This window comes from Festucalex cinctus, chromosome 2 (assembly GCF_051991245.1).
Source record: "Festucalex cinctus isolate MCC-2025b chromosome 2, RoL_Fcin_1.0, whole genome shotgun sequence".
Classification (NCBI taxonomy): Eukaryota; Metazoa; Chordata; class Actinopteri; order Syngnathiformes; family Syngnathidae; genus Festucalex; species Festucalex cinctus.
This window is the reverse complement of record NC_135412.1, coordinates 42,272,790-42,297,594: the sequence shown is the minus strand read 5'-3', so window position 1 is coordinate 42,297,594 and position 24,805 is coordinate 42,272,790. Positions and strand designations below refer to the sequence as shown.

Here is a 24,805-nt window from a genome sequence, read left to right as displayed (position 1 = left end):
AGACTTGTCTATAGTTCCGGAACCAGACTTTTGGACCCAAATCTGTGAAAATGTATTTAAAATGACCAAACAGACAAATTTGCAACTTATCCAATATAAGATACTTCATAGAACATATATTACACAATATATGATGAAAAAAATGGGACTCTCTGACTCCGACATTTGTCTCCAGTGCTCACAAAACACTGCCGATACTTATCTTCATGCTTTATGGTCATGTACTCCAGTGCTGCATTTCTGGACTAAAATCTTGGAAAAGCTCGCTGATATATTAAACTGTAGGCTTCCTTTATCTCCAAGACTGTGTTTACTAGGTGACTTAACAATAACTGAGCGACCATGTAAACAATCTCAATCTATATTTATAGCCCTTACTATTGCTAAAAAAATAATCCTTGTCAATTGGAAAAATAAACAATCTCTAAATATCGACCACTGGTTAAACTTACTAATAAATTATATCTCAATGGAAAAAATCTCTGCCTTAAATAAAAATCAAGTATCAAGATTTAAACAAATATGGTCTATGTACATAGAATATTTTAATCTCAATTTGGCAACTTAATCCTGCCAAGATTCTGCCTGTTAACGAGAGCCACCACATCGTTACAACTTCTGTTTTCGCTGCTCCTGTATTTGGTATTTTGTATCTGATTGTTTTTATTTTTATATAGTCAGGAACCTAGTTGCTGCTAGTGGGCTCGAGCATACCACACTATACGACACTATACTCAATAACTCCTTAAGATCTATTTCTAGTGGGCACTAAGCATCAACACTTGGTGTTACTGCATGCTAATTAGTCAATTTTCTTGACGCCGTCCCCTGTGGTCGGGCGGGGGTGGTTCTGCCCCCCCCCCCCCCCCCCCCCCCGTTGTCTGCTCGGTGGCGGTTGCGTCTTGGCCGCTCCCTGGGCCCCCTGTGGGGTGCGGTGTTGGGGTGCTTCCCCTGGTGCCCGGGGCGGTGCCGTCCCGGCGCGGTCCGCTGCTCCGTGCCCGGCGGCGCGGTTCGGGGTGGGTGGGCCTCCGGTGTGCCCCGTGGTTCCCTCTCCCCTCCCCCTTCCTCCCCCCCGTCGCCTCTCCCTCCTCGCCTCCTCCCGCCCATCCTCCTCTGCCTCCCGGTCCCTTTTCCCTTGTCGCCCTCCCTCCTCCTCTCCCCCCCCGCCTCCTGCCCTGCAGCCGCCCTTTCGCCTTCTTGTCGTCTTCTCCCCGCTTCCCCCGCCCCCCCCCCCCCCTTCCCTGTCTGCCCTGCGGCCCCTCCCCCTCCCTCTCCCTGGGCCTGGGGCTCCCTCCCCGGCCCGGGCGTCGGGCTCCGGGGGCCGGGCGAGGGTTTGGGGCCTGCCCCGCTCCGGTATAACTCCTGGTGCCCCGGGCGGGCCCCGGTGGCTGGTGGGCTGTCCGGTAGCCCTGCTGCGCTGGCTGTCCGCCCATTGTGGTGCCGGGTGGATGAGGTGGGGGGCGGCGGGGGGTGGGGGTGCTGGGGGGCGGGCGTGCCACCTACACCCGCCGGGTTGGGTGAGGCCCCGCTGGTCGCTCCTCTTACTCACTTCACTAGCTTGCACTATACACTTTGTAAATATACACATAGGGCACACAACACATTTCTTGGTGGGGTGGGGAAGGGTGGAAACACCGTCTTCACCCTTCAACTCCCCTCCAATTTTAATGCACCTCACGTCCAAGGGGAGGGGTGAGTTGGGGCGGGGAGCCATCAGAGGGGATGGACTGCAGTGCCTGGCAGCGCTGTGGTCCCCCCCATTTGTGTCCCTGCCCCACCACTTTGTCCCTCCATTCCCTTTTTTAATGCACCACACATATACATATTCATTTTTTGGGGGGGGATACGGGTGTGTCGGAGTAGGGGAAATTTTTTCCCTCTGCTCCGACTCACCTGCTCCCAATTTTAATGCACCACACGCACACACTTGTATATACACTGGGTGGGGCCACATTCACGGTGTAAGGGTAGAGCTCGCCAGTCGGCGAGCTGGCGGACTCAGTAACAGGGTTAGGTGTCACTTGTACTCTGGCGTGACGACCGGGGCCTCTCCCCACCGGGCTCGGTGTTCTGGTGTCCCGCCTTCTCCCCTGGTGCTTCCTCCTCTGCTTCCCCCCTCCCGCCGCGGTGCAAATCTCGCGCGGCTGGAGGTGGGGTGGGCACATCTTCCCTCTCTGCGCTGCTGCCCGGTGCCGGTTTCCGGGGGGGGGTGGGGGGTTCTCGCGGGGGGCCGGGTTCGCGGGGGGGGGGGGTGGCGGCCGTCGGGGGGGGGCGGCTTGTTTGGGGGGGGGGTGGAGGTATGGGTGGGTGGGGGGTTGGGTGCTGGGGGTCGGGGTGTGTTCGGGGGTTTGGGGGTCGGGGGTGGTGGGGCCTGGGTCGTGGTGGATGGCGGGTTTGGGTGGGGTGCGGGGGGGTCGTGGGGGGATGGGGGCTGGGGACCGGTGGGGCGCTGTGGGGGCCCGCTGGGCCTCGTTCTGCGGCCTTGGGCTCGGGGGTGTGGGCCGGGGCTGGGGCGGGGGTGTTCCGGGTATCTGGGTCGGCTCGCTGACCGGTGTCCGCTCGGGTGGCTTGGGGGTGGCCTTGGTGCTGCCGCGGCCTGGGGATTCCGGGGGGGGTGGGGGGGGGGGGGGGTGCTCGCTTTGCTGGACCGCGGTTGACGGCTTCTCTCTTTGGTGGTGGTCCTTATGCATGCCAGATCCGTCGCACCAGCATCTACTGAAACTCAACAGAAGTACCCTCTCCCTCCCACAGCCCCTTGAATCAGTTGGTGCTGGTGTCTGTGGTTCTCACTTTTCTTTATCTATCCTTCCCTCCTTCCTCTCTTTAGTTTTTCCTCTGGTCACTTGAGATCTTAATTTATTAGAAGTATGAGGTTTCTGGGGTTGGCATAAGACTCCGGTTTTGTAACCACGCAGGAGGGGTCTTGTTGGTGCTGGACTTCACTTTGATGGATTGGATGTACTGGCTTCTATTGATCTCACTCTGCCTTATCGATCCTTCCCTCCTTCCTCTCTTTAGTTTTTCCTCTGGGCTCTTGAGATCTCGCTAAATTTGCTGGAATTTAGAGGCTTCCGGGGTTGGCGTAAGACTTTGATTTTGTAATCATGGGGAAGGCAGGAAGTGTTTGGTCGGTGCTGGATGTCACTTTGATTTACCTTTCTTTTCTCTTTATTTCTTTTTTTTCTGACCTTTTCTCTGGTCTCCTGACCATTTAAATCTCACGACTCTGGCAAGATTCTGAAGTACCTGGTTAAGGCGAAGGGTAATGGGATATTTATAAGGTTTTAGGTGAATGAATGAGTATAAATTTATACGTATTTGCACGCACGCACGCAAACGCACGCAAACGCACACACGCAAACGCACGCACGCACGCAAACGCACGCACGCAAACGCACGCACACATACACACACACAAAAAAAAAAAAAAAAAAAAAAAAAAAAAAAAAAAAAAAAAAAAAAAAAAAAAAAAAAAAAGGAAAAGAGCAATGATGACAAGACGTTGAATCGGTAAGACTACCGAATGAACAATTCTGAGCTCTTCAAAAAAAAAAAAAAAAAAAAAAAAAAAAAAAAAAAAAAAAAAAAAAAAAAAAAAAAGAAATAATGGTTGACTGAAATTCATTATATGCAGTATTGGGATCGTTATTTGAATAAACCTCCGACCAGTTATGTCTAAATCCAACCTAAAGGCAGCCATGGAGCGTGGTGTTCTTACTCTTGTTTCAAATGTGTACGTTATCGGCTTCATTTTTTAATAAAAAAAATCATGAAAAATTGCAACGACCGGGAGGTGATCACTTATATCATTAATAAGGAGTCCACTTTCTATTTTAAGGTCAAGTTTATTTGTAAACATTAGGGCTGTCAAAGTAAAAGCGTTAATAGATTAATTAATCACAGAAAATTGTCGCATTAATCACGTATTAACGCAGATTAATTTTTTTTTTACCGCACTTGAGCCTTGAACGTAACCGCGGATGGTCACATTGAAGGCTGCGCAGGTCAGTGATTTCCTACGCCTGTTGTTCCAAAATGAGCGGGGTGACTCCAATTGGTGTGCTCAATGGTAAATTTCGCTTAAAAATAAAAAAACACCCAGATGGGTCTTTAGATAAAAAAAAAAGTAATTTGCATTTAATTAATTAATAATTGCTGAATTGCACCCAGTTGATATGATACTCTTACTAAATTTACGTCAGCATTCAGCACGTTCTTTGCAATATAATTGCTGAATTGCACCCAACTGATATGATGCTGTTACGTTTTGAGCAATACGCACATGCATGCAATTGTGTACATGCATTTAATCAATGTTTGAAAATGACTGAAATAATAAAATGCGTTAATGTCAAAATATTACGGTATTTTGTATTTATTTTATATTACGCGAATACGCAAGTAATTTAGCTGATTAATCATGATTAATCAAAATCGTTTGACAGCACTAATATATATATATATATATATATATGCAAGAGCATACAGAAGGCTTAGATGCAGCTTCTGACCTGAAGAGGTGGCTTAAAGCAGTGGTACTTATTAAAAACACGGCCAGCAGGTAGCAGCAGAGTATAACCCCGGGTTTACACCGGTTGCGGTTGCGGTGCGGTTGCGGTGTGTTCCGGCGACGCAAGCAATTAGATTCCATTCATTCGAATGGTGCAGTTTACACCGCTTGCGTTGCGTGTCGACTGCGTCTCAGCTGCGGCGTGCCGCAGCCCTTCTGCAAGGATAGCCTATTTTCTATTTTTGCCGGACGCCGCAGCGGTAGGCCTCCGGCAAATGGCAAGCTAGCACAAAACACATCGAGCGGGACAGGAAGACCGACGCAGTTTCAAAATAAATTTCCGGTTACCTTTCAAGATAAAACACTCGCCAGCTCCTATTTCGCAAGCATGCTAGCAAAACGTGATGTGGGCGTAGACGGGCCTGGAGTTAACGTGCGAGGTGCTCATTCACGGTTTAGACACCAGCGAACATGGACAAGGAGAGGTAGAAAGCCACAAAATAATAAAAGTCCACCTCTCTTTCTGCCTCTCTGTTGAGCACAGACTTACTGTGTGTTTGTCGTTGTTTTTAATGCCACATGATCGCGCGCGGTCACGCGAGACACGGCGGGAAGTGGTCGGCGACGGAGCTGCCGGACCGCAGCTGTGCGGAGCCGGTGTGGATTGGCCAAAAAATTGACGCGTCCGGAGCACGCAGTCAAGACGCACCGCAGCCGCACCGCACACGCAACCGGTGTAAACCCAGGGTAAGAGATCAGCCAGGGCCATGTTGCAACAAGCTCTGCTTGCCAGTGTTTTCACCAGCAATGTAAATGCTGATGAAACTTAGCTATATTCTAATGCTAATTGCTGAAAAACAGAAACAGATTCAAATATACTTTTTTCCTGATGAAAGAAGCGACTCTAATCTTTCATTTTATAGGTTTCATGTTTTTATAGCAATAGAACACAATATTCTATGGGTCTTGCAAAATCAGTCAAAATCCAGTAAAATAGCAGAAGGGGGTGTTTTCAAGTGAAAATGTCTGGGAGTGAATGAGTTAAGAATTATTGCTCTAATGTTTGCTGTTTTCCACTGACAGCTGACCACTACATGAAAAGAACCCACCGAGAAGCAGGATGTTGTGTTTGATCATGCCTGGCCAAGCCGGATCCAAACAAATTATGAGTGGGGGGTGGTCAGCATACGGCAGGCGCTTCTTTACCCGTTCGCCTGATGGTCAGTCCATTCTGAGGAACCGCCGCCCTGGTCCTTTCACCTACCATTACAGATGTGTCAGTACCACAGACCCTCTTCGGAGTCCACCGTCATCATCTTCAGCGTCATCCGCAACCCATCAGAAATCGTACAGTTATGTCATCGTTGGGGCGGGGTCGGCAGGCTGCGTTCTCGCCAACCGCCTCACGGAGGATGCCCAGGAGTCCGTCTTGTTGTTGGAAGCCGGGCCGAAAGACTTGTTGCTTGGCAGCGTACGCTTGTCATGGAAGATCCACATGCCAGCTGCACTCATCTACAATCTTTGTGACGACAAGTACGGTAGTCAGGAATTACATATTCATATTCATCTTCAGGAGTGACAATAGTAGTAATTTTCTTTAGACCACTGTCATGAGCCACATCAAATGTAACACTTGACTTTGTCTGTTCTAAATGCAAATAAGAGCCAATAATCGATACTAGACTACAGAAGACATGGCATTGTTACAAAATTAATAACAAATTATAAATAAAAGAGATAAAACACATTTTGAGTAACCAACAGGTAGACCAAAACAACTCTAGATATTGGAACAAAAAAGAAGTACAGGGAAAAGATTGATATCAACGTAACATGAAGCATAATGGATGATGTCATCTATGCCAAATCATCAGCCGGGAGTGACATCACTCATATGCCAAGTCCCGTTATCAGCATGTTGATGTCTCACGTGTGCATGCTAAAAGTAGAGACCTGCATGTTTTCAAGCTGGAAATGCAGTCCCTATGTTGAGTTTGTGACAGTTAAAGGGATACGTTACTTATTTAGACATTTTTGACAGTCAAACATTAATATTTTGCTAATAATAAATTTGATGTTTGTAATGTTTTAATGTTTGTAACATTACTGTTACAAAATTCACTTCCAATAATGCACAATAATGTATTGGCAAAACCATTTGTCATTAATAAAGTAATTTGCAGTGTTATTTACTTTTAAAATCTTATTTACTTGTAAACTCAAGAATATAGTAATTTAGCTACATTTTCAAGGTAATGTAACTGTGGCAACACTGGTGGTGATGAATCTTGATCAGGCTTGTGTTTCCAGTAGAGGCGTTGTAGGCTGTGTAGTGATAACATCAGCCAAATGAACATGACTCATTGTCACATGCAAACCAATTGAATAAACATCTGTACCAATGTTTTTGCTCACACTAGGGTTCCAAAATGCATATGGTATGGACTGATTGGCATCCATGACAACTTCTGACCCGTATGCAACGGGGTTACCAATATCAGTTTAGCCATATTAAAATACAAAATATGATATAAACTATTATGAAAGTGTCATAACATAACAGCCAACATCCTTTCTAAGAGGCAGTTTAACATTTCAAACATTTATGTTTGTAATTATTTTTCCGTGTAAGAAATAATGTGAATACAGTGCCTGTTTTTTTGGACTTCTCAGTGAATATTTTCTAATCCATCATCTGAACGATGGTTGCACTCACAGGTACAATTGGTACTACCACACATTGCCTCAGGCCCACGTAGACAACCGGGTCATGTACTGGCCGAGGGGGCGAGTCTGGGGCGGCTCATCTTCGCTCAATGCCATGGTGTACATCCGCGGCCACGCTGAAGACTACAACCGCTGGCAGAGGGAAGGAGCGGACGGATGGGATTACGACCACTGCCTGCCTTACTTCAGGAAGGCGCAGTGCCACGAACTGGGCGGTGACAGGTATGCAACAACAACGACATGTGTTCCAAATAAAATACAACCGAAAGCAGACCCGTCACCAGAGCCCAGGCTTAAGGGGGGCACATGAAATGCATGGGCGGGCCCAATTACTGACAGCATTAACTTGCCCAATATATTTGGATAAATTTATGTAGCACTGTCGTGCATCTATCCATTGAATGGCGCCCGCTGACAGTATTATCATAGACCGCATTTACAGTACACACACATAAAGTGACACGGAGCGAGGAGGTAGGACTCAGACGCAGAGTGTAAGTTGGCCAACAAGGCTGCAGCTTTAATCCAATGAAACTCAAATCGCCTCGCAAGGAGGGAAAAAAGGCTGAACAAAAAGAGCTCCAAACGGGAGATACAAAAAAGGGCACTCAAAAACAGGGACAACAAAAGGCGCTCCACAAGGGAGGAAAAACAGGGCAAACTAAAGGCGCAAGACAAGGCAAGGCTAGACATCAAACAAGGACGGTGGTACGAGGACTGAGAGGACGCTTCCATGCACTGAGATATGTGACACTTCGGCAACGAGGAGAGAATTCAGGTGGCTTTTATGTCCGGGTTGATTAGGAACAGGTGGTAGTGATCATGGGCGTGGACCGGTAATCAGTGAGGCTGCAGGAAGGGTAAGTGACCTGGGGTGAGAGTGGAGTCAGGACTATCAAAATAAAACAGGAACATGACTGTAAAAACAAAAGCATGAACCGCCACTCTGGTGGCGGCGTGACAGTACCCCCCCCTCAATGGCCGGCCCTTGACGGCCTTTCAGCAAGGAGTCCAAAAACAAGGGCGGGCGGAAGGGGGCACGGAGGAGGGAACACGACCCACCCATCCGTCCCAGACAAAAAGGCAGTTCAGGAGGGCATCCATGACGCCAGACGAGAGTCCCGTCGGGACCGTTCCGAAGGCCTTTTCCTAGCGCCGGATCAGGTTTGGAAAGTACCAAGGGGATCCCGTGGATAGTTTCGACTTGGTAGACCTGGCAGACTTGGCAGACTTGGCAGACTTGGCGAGGCGTGGCAGACGTGGCAGACTTGGCGTGGCAGGCTTGGCAGATTTGACGAGGCGCGGCAGGCTTGGCAAACGTGGCAGAATTGGCGTGACAGGCTTGGCAGACCTGGCGAAACGTGGCAGAATTGGCGTGACAGGCTTGGCAGACTTGGCAAAACGTGGTGGGCTTGGCAGGTGTGGCAGGCTTGGCGTGGCCGGCTTTGGCGTGGACGGCTTAGGCGTGGACGGCCCTGGCGTGGACGGCTTAGGCATGGACGGCTTAGGCATGGACGGCTTAGGCATGGACGGCTTAGGCATGGACGGCTTTGGCTTGGTCGGCGTGATGCAGGGACTTGGCGGGACCTGATGCAGAGACTTGGCGTGACATGATGCAGAGACTTGGTGTGGCTCAGGGTCTTGGAGATGCGCCCGGCGAGACTCGGGGGCTTGAGACGGTGACTGGCGAGGTTCAGGAGCGAGAGGCTCAAGCGTCACCTGGTTGACCGTGGCTGAGGATGCACTGGTTGATGACTGTTCCAAAACGTGATCCATACAGTCCATTCCCCATTCCAGTACGTTTCCTGAGTTCCAGTCGATTCGGGGGTTGTGTTGACGTAGCCAAGGGTGTCCCAGAACCAAAGTGGGTGTCGAAGCTTGGATTACATGGAAACGGAGGTTTTCGATGTGTTGTCCTATTCGTACTTCTAGGGGTTCGGTGATATGGGTGATGCTGAAGAGCTCCTTGCCATTCAGGGCTCTGGCCTGGATGATCCGGGGAAGGGGTGCGGTGGTGGCTCGTACTTGCTTAACGAGGCCCCAGTCCATGAGGCTCTCGTCGGAACCGGAGTCGATGAGTGCTGGCATGTCAATGGTCATAGCATGGTGGCGTATCTGGGCTTGCGTGATTCTTTGTGTCTTAGCAGGTCGGGGTGACGGGAAACTCACCGGTGAACCTCTCTTCACGGTGCAAGTTCCAACCCGATGACCAAGTTCACCACAGTAGTAGCAGCGGCCTTCTTGGCGGCGACGCTGTCGCTCCTCTGTGGTTAACTGGGCCCGACCAAGCTGCATGGGTTCCTCGTCATTCCCACTGACCTCCCTCGCGGAGGATGACTGGGGAAATGCATATCGTGGAGTCTCACTTGCCAGTGGATGCTGGAGGGGTCCAGAACCGGGTATCCCTTGGAGTCCGCTGCTCTGCTTGAGCTCCCCCCTCCGATGATCAGTGCGGATGGCAAGCGAAATCAACGAGTCCAGGTCGCCGGGTAAGTCACTAGGAAGCAAGAGTTCCTGCATTGAGGTTGTGAGTCCCTTTAAAAAGTGATCATAGAGAGCTGTGTCGTTCCAGCCACTCTTGGCTGCTAGAGTTCGGAATCGGATGGCATAATCATTGACCGATTCTCTGCCTTGTCTGAGATAGCTGAGTTCTCGCGTCTTCTCTCGATCCATGTTGACTGGATCGAAAACTTGGCGGAGAGTCATGCAAAACCCGGCTGCGGTTGAGCAGGTCGGGGAGTTTCGTGCCCATTCCGCGGTGGCCCAGTCCCTGGCTCGTCCCGTCAGGTGGGAAATCAAGAAGGCCACGCGGGAACGGTCTGTGGGAAATGCCTGTGGTGAGAGTTCGAAGTGAATGTCACATTCGGTCAGGAATGCCTGACAATGTCCTGGTTCTCCCGAGTATCGCTCCGGGGAGGCCAGTCTCATTCCAGCCCCGGTCAAGGCTGGAGTCGGGATCGGGTATTCAGCTGCTTCCGGTTTCGTGACGGTTGGCGAGGAGTGTTGCAGGTGGTTCACCAGCTCCTGCACCCGTCCAGCAAGTTCATCTATCCGGATGACCATGGCTTGCTGGCCCTCCTCCAGGTGCGACAGGCGGACAGCCTGTTGCCGAAGTGCAGCCACCAACTTCTCCGCTGGGTCCATGCTGGCCGAAGTGTACTGACACGGAGCGAGGAGGTAGGACTCAGACGCAGAGTGTAAGTTGGCCAACAAGGCTGCAGCTTTAATCCAATGAAACTCAAATCGCCTCGCAAGAAAGGCTGAACAAAAAGAGCTCCAAACGGGAGATACAAAAAAGGGCACTCAAAAACAGGGACAACAAAAGGCGCTCCACAAGGGAGGAAAAACAGGGCAAACTAAAGGCGCAAGACAAGGCAAGGCTAGACATCAAACAAGGACGGTGGTACGAGGACTGAGAGGACGCTTCCATGCACTGAGATATGTGACACTTCGGCAACGAGGAGAGAATTCAGGTGGCTTTTATGTCCGGGTTGATTAGGAACAGGTGGTAGTGATCATGGGCGTGGACCGGTAATCAGTGAGGCTGCAGGAAGGGTAAGTGACCTGGGGTGAGAGTGGAGTCAGGACTATCAAAATAAAACAGGAACATGACTGTAAAAACAAAAGCATGAACCGCCACTCTGGTGGCGGCGTGACATAAAGTAGACTGCGGTGGCGTCGTGAGTATGTTGACGCCGCAGCCATATTGGATGAGGCAAAGTGAAGCTATTTGTAAAGATGCCTCCTTCTGTTTCTCCTTGGAGATGTATCATCAAGCTACAACTCATTGGATTAATAAGGAATTATTATTACCTTTGATTATATTATCCCATTCAAAGTCAATCTTACTATTTTTGCCGATGTAATGGCAAATACAATTGCCACATCCAATAGGGTGGATGTGCTGACATATTGCTTCGAACGGGCCACGTGTTTGAACGGTGTCTGCAGCAGAATTAAAAAGAAAAAAAGGAAAGCAAAATCCTACCTCAATGTAGATGCCAAAATGATATGTGGGTCCCGTAGAGTTTTTTTTTTTCCAAGTGACTCTTTAGTTGCCGACACGAAAGAAGTTTGTAGTATGTCCCTCCTCACTTGTCTTGTGCGCCAGCGTCCTCAGACATGCAGCTTCACTTGTACAAAATGTACATGACTCTTGCATTGCACGCCAACATTGACATATTTGTCGCGTATGCGTATAAGTCAGCGTAAGGCATACCTAGCATTATTTTCAGGAAGACTGTGATGGCTGTTGCAGATAAGACTATCAATCAAACAAAATCATACTACAATTTCTTCATATTGTGACATCTTGCAAGAATGCCGCCAGAAAACGTTACTTGTACAAATGGCCACCGTTGGCCGTAGCCAACGCCAAAAACAAGAACAATTTGGCGAGTGGCGAGCATTAGAACTGAAGCAGCCAACACAAACGTAACATACCCCGACACCCCGCGACCTGTGTTGCGTTTACTGACACTTGGATATGAGTGCTAAATCGAATGAATGGAAAAATATAATAAAAAAAAAAAAGGAGAACCATTTTAGAGATCCATGCCTCAACTGGGCGGGCACAATCATCTTGGTGGGCGGGCACGGACCCCTATGGCCCACCCATGGTGACGGGTGTGACCGAAAGTCCATCAAGTGTTTCACGCTATGCTCAAATTTTAGCTCGTATAAATGGTGATGATCTCACTTCAGATGAACTTCTTCCCCTATTTGCTCTAAGTAAACACTATAATGTAATTAGGTACTGCGGAGATAGTGGCCCGCTACACGTGTCCCGGGGGAAGACAAACCATCCTCTTCACAAGGCTTTTATTGAGGCAGGGCAGCAGGCGGGATACCCCTTCACTGAAGACATGAACGGATACCAACAAGAAGGCTTGGGCTGGATGGACATGACCATTTTTAAAGGTCATCAAACAACGACTACAACTAGAACATCTTTAAGTATTACATTAGATTCACAGTCTGCCACAATCACAAATACATTGGCATTTTTAATGGCAACTTAGAAAAACAGTTTATCAACTCATATTCATGTTTACTGTCGCAAAACATTTCAGGCAAGAGGTGGAGCACAGCCAGTGCCTATTTGAGACCAGTCCTGGATCGACCCAATCTAAAGACAGAAGTACGATGCCTGACCACCAAGCTCCTGTTTGATGGCCAACGAGCTGTGGGCGTGGAATATGTACAGAAAGGACAGACAAAACGGGTCAGAGGGAGATAAAGTTGAATTTATTTGCTACAGTGCAAAGTAGTGGAGAGTATTCATTTCACTTTGTCCAAATTTTGATACGATACAGCCTTATATGGCTAACTTAAAAAACAAAAACAAAAATCTACCCACAGCCCTAGGGATGTAACGACATACAAACATCACGATACGATATTATCACGATATTGTGGGGTGGTTGGCGATACAAAAAAAGGTCACAATGTTGTAAAAAAAAAAAAAAAAAGTTCAAAGAGTTCATACTAAAAGAAAAACACAATATTGTGCTTCTGTACATTACAGCAATGCATATAAACAACCTACAATCTCTAATAACGCTTAATATTGAGGCACTTACTTGCTAATGCAAGCACACATTGAGTTCCTCCACATATTGGCTCAGTTCACAAGCATATTATGTTCTTCATCTGACCAATAGCGATGATTTTAAACATAGAAGGACCAAAACATGCCTTGTGAAAATTAAACTGCACAAAAAAAGCCACAAGAGGGTGCTAAAACTGCACAAACGGAGTTTTTTAATAGATGTACTGCTTTTTAATATTGTGACATGATGACGATGATATATTGTGGGAGTTTTAATACCGCAATATCACAATATTGCTATTATGGTTACAATCCCTACACAGCACATCGTCATATGAAACATGTCTTGGATTTTTATTTTTTTTCCCCAAATTTGTTAAATATACAAAGTAAGTCGATCCATTTAAACATTGTGTTGACCTCCAACATGGCGGTGTGTAACGTCACATAAAAACTATCTAGCATGGGCTGAATGAATATTTTGTGTATATTTTTTATATAAAATAATATATATATATCTATATATCTATATATATATATATATATATATATATATATATATATATATATATATATATATATATATATATATATATATATATATATATGTATAATTTCTTTGGTATAAAATTGGTATAAAAAAAAACGACTTTTTTTGTGTAGGAAATAGTAAAGAGCAAAATTAATTTAATCAAATTTTTAATAAATTTTTGTTGTGTTTGTTTTGTATTTATTCATTCATTTTTCCTTTCGGACAAATCATTCAACCTAATTACTGACACAATACATATATTCGTTACATCTGAAAAGAAAAAGGGCTGACGGAGATGAAGCCAAAGCTTATTAATTCCCGTCCCCAGAATACATTTAAGATGCCTAATTATCTATCATCCATCCATCCAGTGGTTCAACCAAACAGATGTCAATCAAATTTAGAATCTATTTGCAACATTTCTTCTTGCAGTTATCTTAAAAGTTACAAGTTTGTTGCGTCATCAATCCCTGTAATTACAGTCACAAAACCTCAGTTTTCATTTTTCTTGTGCATACCATCTCTCTTTTCATTTCATTTTAAAACAAAATGCAGTGTTGTTAATAATTTCAAGACACACTGTATATACCAATAACTTTTATCAATTTACAAACTGACAAATCAGCTGTTATCACGTTGCAGGTGTTTGCAGATAAAGAGGTGATCCTGAGCGGCGGCGCCATCAACTCACCGCAGCTTCTCATGCTTTCCGGCGTGGGAAACGCCGATGATCTCAAACAACATGGCATCCCTGTGGTCCAACACTTACCTGGTGCATTTCACAACATTTGAAGACTAGCTTGATGAGCTTGGTCAAGAGGAGATCGTGATGTTGAGGATGTTTTTTTCCAGGTGTGGGTAGCAACCTGCAGGATCATTTGGAGTTGTACGTCCAGCAGAAGTGCACTCAGCCCATCACATTGTACAAAGCTCAGAAACCTTTCCACATGGTCAAAATCGGCCTGGAGTGGCTCTCTGTGTTCAGTGGTAAGACTCTCATGTGCAGAATTATATGATTAAATTTGTCATGCAATTGTCCAATTCTGACATAGTGATTTGTTGAATGGGTCGTGTTTAGCCTAGTCTACTGACACAAATGTGTCAATGTTGTGGTGAAGATAGAGGCAGGTGGACCCAAATGCAGGTAGAGGGCCTATAAAATATTTTATTTACAAAAGACTATTCCAGAATTTAAAAAAATAAAAATGAAATGGTGAAAACTAAAAAAAAAATGGTTATTTAATTAACCCTAATAGCGTATCACAATTGAACTACAACAAAGTGGCAGCATGTTGTGTTAAGTTGTTTTGTTTTCATTGTTAAAGCTGCTGGCAAGATTTGAATGTCGCCACACTTCACTGGTCTCTCGCATTCTCAAACATGGCCATTCACAATGGCATGTAATTATGAAAGTGCATAGTTGTGATAAATAGTCACAAGGAATACTTATCCAGCTTCAACAAACTAGCAGCACTGGCAAGATTAAGCTAGCATTAGCATTTTTATGGTGTTAGCCATTATAATGCTAATGCTAGCTTACGGCTAGCTACGTTGGTAGAATGACTTATCTGTAAATGTTTTACTTTTTTGAAGCTGCAATCAATCACAAATCAGAACGAGCTTTCTGATATTTATTTATTAGCTTTTTGGCTAGTTGCTAGTAAATGTTGGCTGAGCACTAATCTTGACATCTCATCAGTCAGGCCTTTCTGCCTCTGAATGGTTGTTTTTACATACACCATTGAAGCGCTCTACTACTGTCAGTTTTTTTTTTTTTTTTTTTTTTTAATCAAACAGAACGTGTTTACCTTGCTACAGTCATATAACGTTACTGTTATTCAATTATATTGGCCCCACGAAGTACTGAGAAATGAGCGTTCTAAATCTGGCAATGACACCCTTCATTGTTCTCCCTCTCTTATTGCCATTTATCTCCAAGGTTACGGAGCAACAGCGCACCTGGAGAGTGGAGGCTTTATTCGCAGTCGGCCACACATCCCACATCCTGACATCCAATTTCACTTCCTGCCCTCGCAGGTCATCGACCATGGGCGGGTTGCTTCAAAGATAGAAGCTTATCAGGTTAGTGTGTTGTGGGTACATTTTGGTTTTGAGGGGGCGGTGGTGGTGGAAGGAACATTTATGTTCTTGTAAAGTGAAGTGTGGGTGGATGATTGGTCCGATAACACACACACCAAACTGAAAGAGTGTAACGAAACTCACGTGTCGCTCAGAGGGAAAATAAAACAACGGCTGCTCTCTGAAAACCAAAATCATCAGTGATTTCCCAGAAATTTCCATAGAATCTGACTGGTGAAGTCATTGTCATCATTGTGCATCCACCGGGAAATAATAAAGAATTTACACCACTTTGAGGACAGATCTGGTGTGCGACTAAATGAGTTAAACATAATTAAAAAAACAAAAAAACAAACAAAAAAAAAAAAAAAAATCAACATTATATAAGAAATTCTGTAGGGCCTCTGTACACCTCAAATTTGGAGAACCTGTACATTACTGATTACTTAGGGTGTCAAAATTAGTGTGTTAATTTTGAGTTAATTTAAAGAGCCTTTAATGCCACTAATTCTTTTTAACGCGCGATAAATGACCGCCCCTTATTTGGAAAGCCTGTACTGGGGGAATTCCAGTCGCAACGCATCAGAAACATTGACGTCAAAGTTTAGCAGTTAGAAATTTAACTAGACTAAGTGCAATTCCGGGAGAAATTGCGTGGGAATGCTGAAAGCTAAATGCTAATAGCTAAATGCTAAGATTTGAATGTTTATGAAGTAAATTGAGAGATAAATTATGAAATTATGACCTCCTGGTTACTGGACAATGCACTTTACCAACTGTGCCACCGAGCAGTGTAAGACACCTGTTAATGATGATAAGTTATATGTATGGAAGTGGGCATAGAAAGTGATATAGTACTTAGAAAAAGTTCAATGTCTGTCCCATTGAAAATGAATGGGAAAAAAGTTTAAATTAAATGTTAAATTGTGCAAATACTGTAAGCAATGTGGAATCAGACGATATATACCCCGGGAGGTGTGAATTTTTGAAGCTAGTTGAAATTTGAACAATGTAAATTGGAAGCTATGTGGGAGTTGTCCATCCATCCATCCATTTTTTTGACCGCTTATTCCTTACAAGGGTCGCGGGGGTTGCTGGCGCCTATCTCAGATGGCTTTGGGCAGTAGGCGCGTGACATCCTGGACTGGTTGCCAGCCAATCGCAGTGTGGGAGTCATTACGCGGCAAAAAAGTGTGGAGAATAAAAATCACATTAACATATGTGGGAATGCTTCAGCATTCCCACAATAATAATGCATATATTTGTGGAGACTGGGGTCAATTTGTATTTTACAATTTTAAAAATGTGCAGAATTTCAAGTTACTTCGTGTTAAAAATGAGAGAGCACTGAATATGAAAAGAAAAATGCACTGAGCTGTCACCCACGTCTTACAAATGCAATTGACCTTTCGCAAACTCCGCCCCCCAAATGAGCATTGACCAATCACACATTTAGAAACCGTTGCTATGTAAGCATAGTCCGTCACGCTTTACTCAGCTCTCGATGACGTCCATAGTCTGATAGATTTTATTTGATGGCTTACGAGACTGCTAACCACCATAAAACTTTACGGAATAAGAGTGACAACCATTAACAAGCTCCGGACCTCCAAAATGATGAAGGGGTGTGCCTACGGAGTATGTAAATCGGACTGTGCTAAGGTAAGACTATGCTAACTCTATCGGGCTAACTAGCTAGCTGTAGTGTAGTTTGCTTTCGGGGCAATAACAAAACGATATCAAAGAAAAGAATGTGTGCTACAGCCGTCCCGCTATAAATGCTTGATCCGGGGGCCACAGTGAAATAAAGGCATATCGGTGACCCAAGTCGGGCGTGCCATCCATCCCATAAAATCGACTTTGTTGCTTCCCCCCCTTTTACCACGTATATCTATATTACTAGAATGTCATTGCCATCTAAGTTAAGCTTGTTCAGTCAGTGGTTAATGTTAGTTTAATGTCTTCTGTTAGCTTTTGCATTTGTCTAAATGTTGCAAGCTAACGTTAACACAAAGCTTCGTCAATTTTGGAAACCCGGCAGTACAAGAGCACGACTGGTCCATAATGCTGTGCTGGTTGTATCTGAAGTATAGGTCGTGGGGTTTTCTCAGATTTAGCGTGCGTCCTGTTTGTTTCCCCTTCGCTGGCTAATTTAATATTATGACTATAACCCTCCACTGCATATTGTAAACCTTTTTGCCTCGATCTGGAGGATATTGCACTGGTATTGCTCCAAAAGAAATCACTAATACACGCCGGTGTAAGTCTTCCCGTCACGGCTTGTGCTGTCGGAGTCACCAAGCTTGACGGACTAGCAACAGTAACTAAGGGGGGCGGAGCTTATGCGAAAGGTCAATTATGCCATCTATAATCAATATCACATTATTTTTTTTACAGTACAGTACTGCAACGATGCAGCCATATTTCTATTAGTCATTTTTGTCCACTTTTATGTTAAAGGGGCTGTCTGCCGGATTCACTCAGGAAAATGCACTTTTTAAATACAGGATGTACACACTTTAACTTTCTCTCAGTCTATACATCTGTGTTTTTGTTAATGTTTTGTGGTAATTTCGTCCTAAACCAAGCCTGTATTTTGCCATTTTGTGTTTGTTTTGTAAACAGCGGGACTTCTGTGGAAATACAGTATTTACAACCCTCCAGCCAATCGCAGAGCGGGGGGTGGCGTGTCGCAAACGGGGCCGGGCGAACGTCTCAGCTGCATGACGTTACTCCCGCGGCAATTTGAAAGCACGCACGGATTTTCTTGTTTTGTTTTTTTCACTCATTCACTCACAGAAGCTTAAGTGTGTGAATGAGTGAGTGAAGAAAAAAAAAATCCGTGCATGCTTTCAAATTGCCGCGGGAGTGACGTCACGCAGGGGACACGTTCGCCCGGCCCCGTTTGCGACACGCCACCCCCCCGCTCTGCGATTGGCTGGAGGGTTGTAAACACTGTCTTTCCACTGAAACATCCCGCTGTTTACAAAACAAACACAAAATGGCAAAATACAGGCTGGGGAGGTGGGGGTTTAGGACGAAATTACCACAAAACATTAACAAAAACACAGATGTGTAGACTGACAGAAAGTTAAAGTGTGTACATCCTGTATCTAAAAAGTGCATTTTCCTGAGTGAATCCGGCAGACAGCCCCTTTAACAAGAGTATGAAAACTTAGAAAATAAATATTTTATTGTACATTTAGAACAGATATATCGATTAATCGTGAGTTAACTATTGAAGTCATGCGATTAATTGCGATTAAAAATTATAATCGCCTTACACCCCAAATGTAATTCCATAGGTTCATGTTGGACCAATGAGAAGCACGAGTGTTGGCTGGATAAAGCTGAAGAGCACCAGCCCTCAGGACCACCCGATTCTGCAGCCCAACTATCTATCCACAGGTGTGTTCTCATTAATTAGGCACCACAACCAACGCTGATCCCATATTTGATGATCACCACCATTATCTCCTCTTAGACGTCGATGTTTTGGAGTTCAGAGAATGTGTTAAACTCTCCCGGGAGATTTTTGCCCAAAAGGCTTTTGACCCGTTCCGGGGGACGGAAGTCCAGCCTGGTCCTCAGATCCAATCCGACGCTGACATCGATGCCTTTGTGCGCCGCAAGGCCGACAGTGCGTATCACCCGTCGTGTACGTGCAAAATGGGCGCGTCCTCCGACCCGACGGCGGTCGTGGACTCTCAGATGCGTGTGCTCGGCGTCGAGGGCCTCCGTGTGGTCGACGCGTCCATCATGCCGAGCATCGTTAGCGGCAACCTAAACGCTCCGACCATCATGATAGCGGAGAAGGCTGCTGACATCATCAGAGGTCGCCCGCCGCTCGTTGATCCGCAGGTTCCGGTGTACCGGCCGCCGAGGCTAAACTCTCAGCGATAACAAGAACAAGTGTCTTGTTTACTTTGACATCATGTCATAGATACATATATTAGAGCTGTCAAATGATTACATTTTTAAATCAGATTAATCACATCTTAGAATTTTGATTAGTGATGATTAATCGCTTAACTCATTCAAACCCAAAAACGTGTAAATACGTTTTTTAAAATACTTTTTCCTTCCCTACTAAAACTGTATTTGTTTTTTTTTGTTTGTTTGTTTGTTTGTTTTTGGTTGTTTGTTTGTTTGCTTTTTAATGCTAGAGCACACCGAAGGCTTTGATGCAGCTTCTGACCTGAAGAGGTTGCTTAATGCAATGGTAGTTATTACAAAAAAAAGGCCTGTAGGTGGCAGCAGAGTATAAGAGATCAGCCAGGGCTATGTTGGAATAAGCTGTTTTTGCCAGTGTCACAACAGGTTTGTGAACAATAATGAAACTTAGCTATATTCTAATGCTAATTGCTGCACAACTGAAACAGATAAATATAGACTCTAATCTTTTGTTTGGTGGGTTCCATGTTTTTATAGCAATAGAACACAATATTCTGTGGGCCTTGCAAAATCAGTCAAAATCCACTTGCTTCAGTGAAAATAGCTGGGAGTGAATGAGTTCATTAAAAAGGCTTTTTATCAACATTTTTTGCCAGCCATATCTAAAGAGCACCTGTTATGTGTTAATTCATACGACATTTAATGTAATGAGGACGTCTTCAAACATTTTTTGATCCAATGCACACACTCATCCTCCTCTTTTGAAATCAGGTCATTTTGTTTTATCTGAAGAGATCACAAGTGAACAGTCGTCCTCCTTCCTGACTACGTGATCGCGTGTCACTTAGACCACCACACAACTCGGGTCCAACTGTGAACATTGATAGACCAGATAACTGTCAAAAACGTCTGAATAGCCGAAAGGAGGCAGAAGCCTTCGTTGCTGTTGTTGTTTCCATTCACATCTGTTTGAAATGTGACACTGGATTCTTACAGCTTTGATTATGTAACCTTAATCATTTCCTCCACACAACCACTTTGTTTACTGGCATGGAAAGACTTTTTTTTTTTTTTTTTTCTTTCTTTTTGTGTGAAACTGATGTGTCTCTTTGGTATGCTGTTGCTGCTGGGCCATCAAATTACTTGATCACTTTAAAAAAAAAAAAAACAATAAAAAAAAACAAACTTATTTCCATAGCATACTAGTGTCATATATGTTTGTTTCAAGCCAGTAATTCCACACTCAAGTATTATTATTGATGTCCATTCATCTATTCACTATACCAGTGGTTCTCAACCCTGGTCCTTGAGTACCCCTATCCAGCCTGTTTCCCAAAAGCAACACGTTTTTCAAATGATCAGCTAATCAACAAGCTCTGAATGAAGCCTGATAATGGTCTTCAGCTGTGTTGGCTGGGGAGTTATGGAAAACAAGCTGGATAGGGATACTCGACGACCGGGGCTGAGAACCAGTGCTCTACTAGACCCCTTCAAAGTTTGTAAACAATGTGACGCAACTTAAAGGGCTGGGCTTAGCTGGAGGCAAAAACACCTCAGTGGCGTGTGGTTCTAACACCGGTCAGCATATTTTCACCGAAAGATCACGTCGGAAAGGACGCGGAAAACGGCCATTTGAGTTAATATGTGAGTAAACTGATAAAAATAGAATAGAATAAACAGACAACCAGCGTTGTTTACTTCTAGCTGCACTTCGTTGCCTCCAGCGGTTGTTTTTGCCTCCAGTAAACACCGTGACCTCATCGTGACGTAGGCCATGAAGGGGTCCATACCACTTATCCTGTCAACGGGCACTGAGAAATTGGCGCCTATCTCATTTGATTTCGGGAAAAAGGTGGACTACACCCAGGACCGGTCACCAGTCAATCACAGGGCCCATATAGAGACTATCAACCGTTCATTCACATCTCACATTCAGTGAACCACTACATCAGTAACGAATCAATCATTCATTATTTATCATAAAACTCTACAGCTAAAACTCAAAGTATGCAGTCTTGGAGAAGCGGCATAAATGGCCACTTCCTGTGCTCGGCATAATTCATGTTGTACGGAAAGGTCGATTAAGAAGCCACATGCCTAATAACAAAAAATAAATAAATAAATAAATAAATTAAAAAAAAAAAAAAAAAAAAAAGGGTCTGACTTTATTTACACATACTAAATTTGAAAACTTCAATTACTGCTCTGTATGAAAGCAAAAAAATAAAAAATGGTAACACACTGTCCCCTGTAAGTCCCAAATGCAGAACAGCCACTGTGCAAGTCTTACAAACTTTAACAAGTGTTGTATTTTCATTTTTTTTTACATTTTTTTTACAAGTAATATACATGTTTATGTGATGTTTAAGTAAGTGGAAGTTGCTGCCCGATAAGATTGGACTCAATGTGAATACTGTTCATAAAGTAGAAGGACGTATGTGTTGCATTGATTGTAGTGGAGCCAAATCGTGTACTTACCCTACAATAGTTTCTTAAAACCCATTTAATCCCAAATTTTTCCCAGGCATATATAAAATCAAAATCTGGTGTCATTGATTGCCCTTTGAATTATCTTTTTTTTTTTTTTTTTTTTTAATATGGACACATAGGTGAAGATGTATGTTTTATGTATGTTGGGATGAGTTGAGGAAGCCATCTTCTTCTCAAGGTGTAACCAGGAAGTAAACAGATCTGGTCATTTAATAATTTATTCCAAACATGTGCAAATGCATACATTTCATCCAAGCAATGTATTCTGACAATATATACTGAAAATGTTTTGGAGGATTACCCAGTAACATTTTTTGAGCCCTGTAAATGAAATTATTCTTGTCCATCACACTTATGACCAGCGGGTCGAAATGGGTTTTAATCTCAAAAGGATGTCTAACTTCTAATGTGAAAAATAGCTGTCATTACCATGACAACCAAGGGTGAACTGCTTGTGGGTTTTACTTTTGCAGTGTGGTGCACAACATTTCACGAGTTTTTCATTTAACCACTGTCTATTTGCATTTATCAGTGTCTTGTAAAAAATAAAAAATAAAAATAATAATAAAATAAAAATAAAAAAATCCTATTAGAATCCATGGCATACATGGATCAGAAAAACTATTATTTGCTGTTGTTATGAAGTACGTTGAAGCAATTGCTAATTAAGAATTTTTGTAATGAATGTGTAATGAATTACAACTGTCTATAAAAGCTTTGCACTACCCTAGCCTAGTTTAAATGCTGCAACACTAATTGTTTACATGAAATGAGATTGTTACGTTGAAATTGTTTGACATTTGTTCACTCTAAAGGGATGACAATTAAAGGCCTTACATAGCTTTCCCCGCATGTCTGTGTTTTGATTACTGGTACAAATGATTGTAAACAAGACAATCCTGACTTTTATTTTATGACTAGAGAATTGTAGTGCACAAAACCTTGATTCTGTTTGTCATCCGCTGAAAAGATCATACGGACGTGTGCTACAAAGCTGATACCAAGCTGTTTTTTTATTTTATTTTATACAACAGGTAGAAAGCAGAAACCAGACCTTACAATATTTAATCAACATCTGAAAAGCAGCGGAACATTACAAAACATAAAAAATAAAGATTGCACAAATGCCCCCCCCCCCCCAGAAAAAAATAAATAAAATATATAACAAAAATAACTGTAGTCATTTTGTTTGTTTCCTTACTGGTTGCTATTATTGCATGATGTCATTTTATGACATATCAAATGTCCTGTCTGCTGCTCTGTTTTTTTATATGTGGCTCAAAAATAACTAAACTAGGCCTAAATGTCACTTCAAAAAAAAAAAAAAAAAGTTGTTTTGCACAACAGGTTATTTTTATTCTGCTTATTTTTATTTTTTAAACGATCTGCTGTTTCACCTGAATTTCCCCTGTGGGGATTGTTAAAGGGTTAAAATGTTACTTTTCTACTTTTAGTTTATAAAGCCCTTTAATTGCACAACTGTCTTTAGAGAGAGAGAATTCCATTAATATATGGTGGTAGAAGACACAATCTCCACTTGGGTATTTATTTATTTATTTTTATTTTTTTGGAACAACCTGCTGCCCTGCGGGAATACGTAAAAAGTCTTTTAAATCTGACCTTGTGATGCTGCTTGCATGGAGGAAATCATATACTGTACTGCACTGTAGATGTGATTTGTAAGGACGTAAAAGCAGATATTAAACACGACTGTTGTGACTTTTACGTGATAAATTTATAATCTTGAGACTGGAGCCCATTAAACTGATTTCATGTAGTTTATATTTAACTTACTCCATTTTTGAGCAGTTATTTATGTATCTTAATTTCCTGCAGGTTTGAGTCAACAACTGCATGTCCATAATTGATCTTTTTACTGCTAATCTATAATTAGAAATAATTTCACAAAAAAATAAAAGCACATAAATATTTTGATCAAGTTGTCAAATTAGAGTAATTTAACTGTATTCCTGGAATGCACTGTACTGCATATAGATATGTGATCTTTTCTTTTCAAGTCTAGTCAATTACATGAAATCATATTCAAAACATAATAATTACCTGTAATAGCTTCACTTTGACTCCTGCACCCTGAAATGAAGCATAGAAAATACAGTGGAACCTCTAAAGCGAAATGAGTCGTGTAATTCAGCAACTGAGCAAATTTCTCATGAAAAAAGTGCAAAACCTCAGAGGTCAAAGTTTAACCATGGAAGGATACCAGTGGCAAAGCAAGAAAAATGGTAACTCATATTTTTACACTTGTATGACCATTCTTTTCCAATTGTTCCACCTCAGAGATTCCACTGTATAACACACAAACATTTATTGTGCAAGAAAAATGTTTTGAATCCAGTTTAAAGCTGAGCCATAGCTAAACAACACAAATCTCTGATGTTGACCCCAACGTACGCACGCAGTTTCATCAGCACAATGATCACCAGCCATGTTGTTTCCAAAATGAATTCATAGGATTCAGAATGGCTTTGCAGGTCAAGAAGAGTTTTCTGGTCTCAACACTCACCATTCATGAAGACAGAAATCAAATACAACATCAAATCAATCTTCTACTTTCAAAATGTGTTTTCTTCAGAGGTCTTTGTCTGTTCCTGTAGAAAAAGAAAACAAGGCACTTTGTTCGTATGTCGTCTATCGTAGGAGTGCAACGATCCTCTCAGTGTGGAAAAGCAGCAGAACGTCGAACGGACTCAATCAAAAACAAATTGGATTTGTGCCGCTGCTATAGCGACGAGATGCAAATCATCTCGTCTGCGAGATCCTCCTCCCGTTTGGCGGCCACGTACGTCTCCTCGTCGCTGTAGTCCTGCGTGACGTGCGTGGCAGGGTCCGAGCTAGCGGCCCCGCCCCCGCCAGGGTCGGCCATGCTGCCGTTCAGCAGATTACTGGCGGCGCTCTCCATCTCGTCGATGGTCATCTCACAGGCGTCCGCTATCTCGTGCTTGGTGGCCGATACAAACTTGGGGTCCCGGGCGTATTTTCCCAGACCCTCAGAGATCAACGC

The 24,805-nt window shown here is 43.8% G+C and overlaps 2 protein-coding genes across 9 annotated transcripts in view; one reads left to right on the top strand and one right to left on the bottom strand.

The window, feature by feature from the left end:
* The window catches only part of chdh (choline dehydrogenase), a 27,525-nt gene extending 4,605 nt beyond the window's left edge, over positions 1–22,920 (top strand). For both annotated transcript variants that reach the window (XM_077515161.1, XM_077515162.1), the window contains exons 2-10: positions 5,594–6,043; positions 7,229–7,459; positions 11,991–12,157; positions 12,310–12,461; positions 13,963–14,092; positions 14,173–14,307; positions 15,260–15,402; positions 18,705–18,807; positions 18,884–22,920. In XM_077515161.1, the coding sequence (XP_077371287.1) occupies positions 5,631–6,043; positions 7,229–7,459; positions 11,991–12,157; positions 12,310–12,461; positions 13,963–14,092; positions 14,173–14,307; positions 15,260–15,402; positions 18,705–18,807; positions 18,884–19,302 (1,893 nt within the window). In that variant the 5' untranslated portion in view covers positions 5,594–5,630 and the 3' untranslated portion in view covers positions 19,303–22,920. The remainder of the gene's footprint in view (positions 1–5,593; positions 6,044–7,228; positions 7,460–11,990; positions 12,158–12,309; positions 12,462–13,962; positions 14,093–14,172; positions 14,308–15,259; positions 15,403–18,704; positions 18,808–18,883) is intronic.
* The window catches only part of cacna1db (calcium channel, voltage-dependent, L type, alpha 1D subunit, b), a 240,290-nt gene continuing 237,472 nt past the window's right edge, over positions 21,988–24,805 (bottom strand). For all 7 annotated transcript variants that reach the window (XM_077515154.1, XM_077515155.1, XM_077515156.1 and 4 more), the window contains one exon: positions 21,988–24,805. In XM_077515154.1, coding sequence (XP_077371280.1) covers positions 24,524–24,805 — 282 coding nt within the window. In that variant the 3' untranslated portion in view covers positions 21,988–24,523.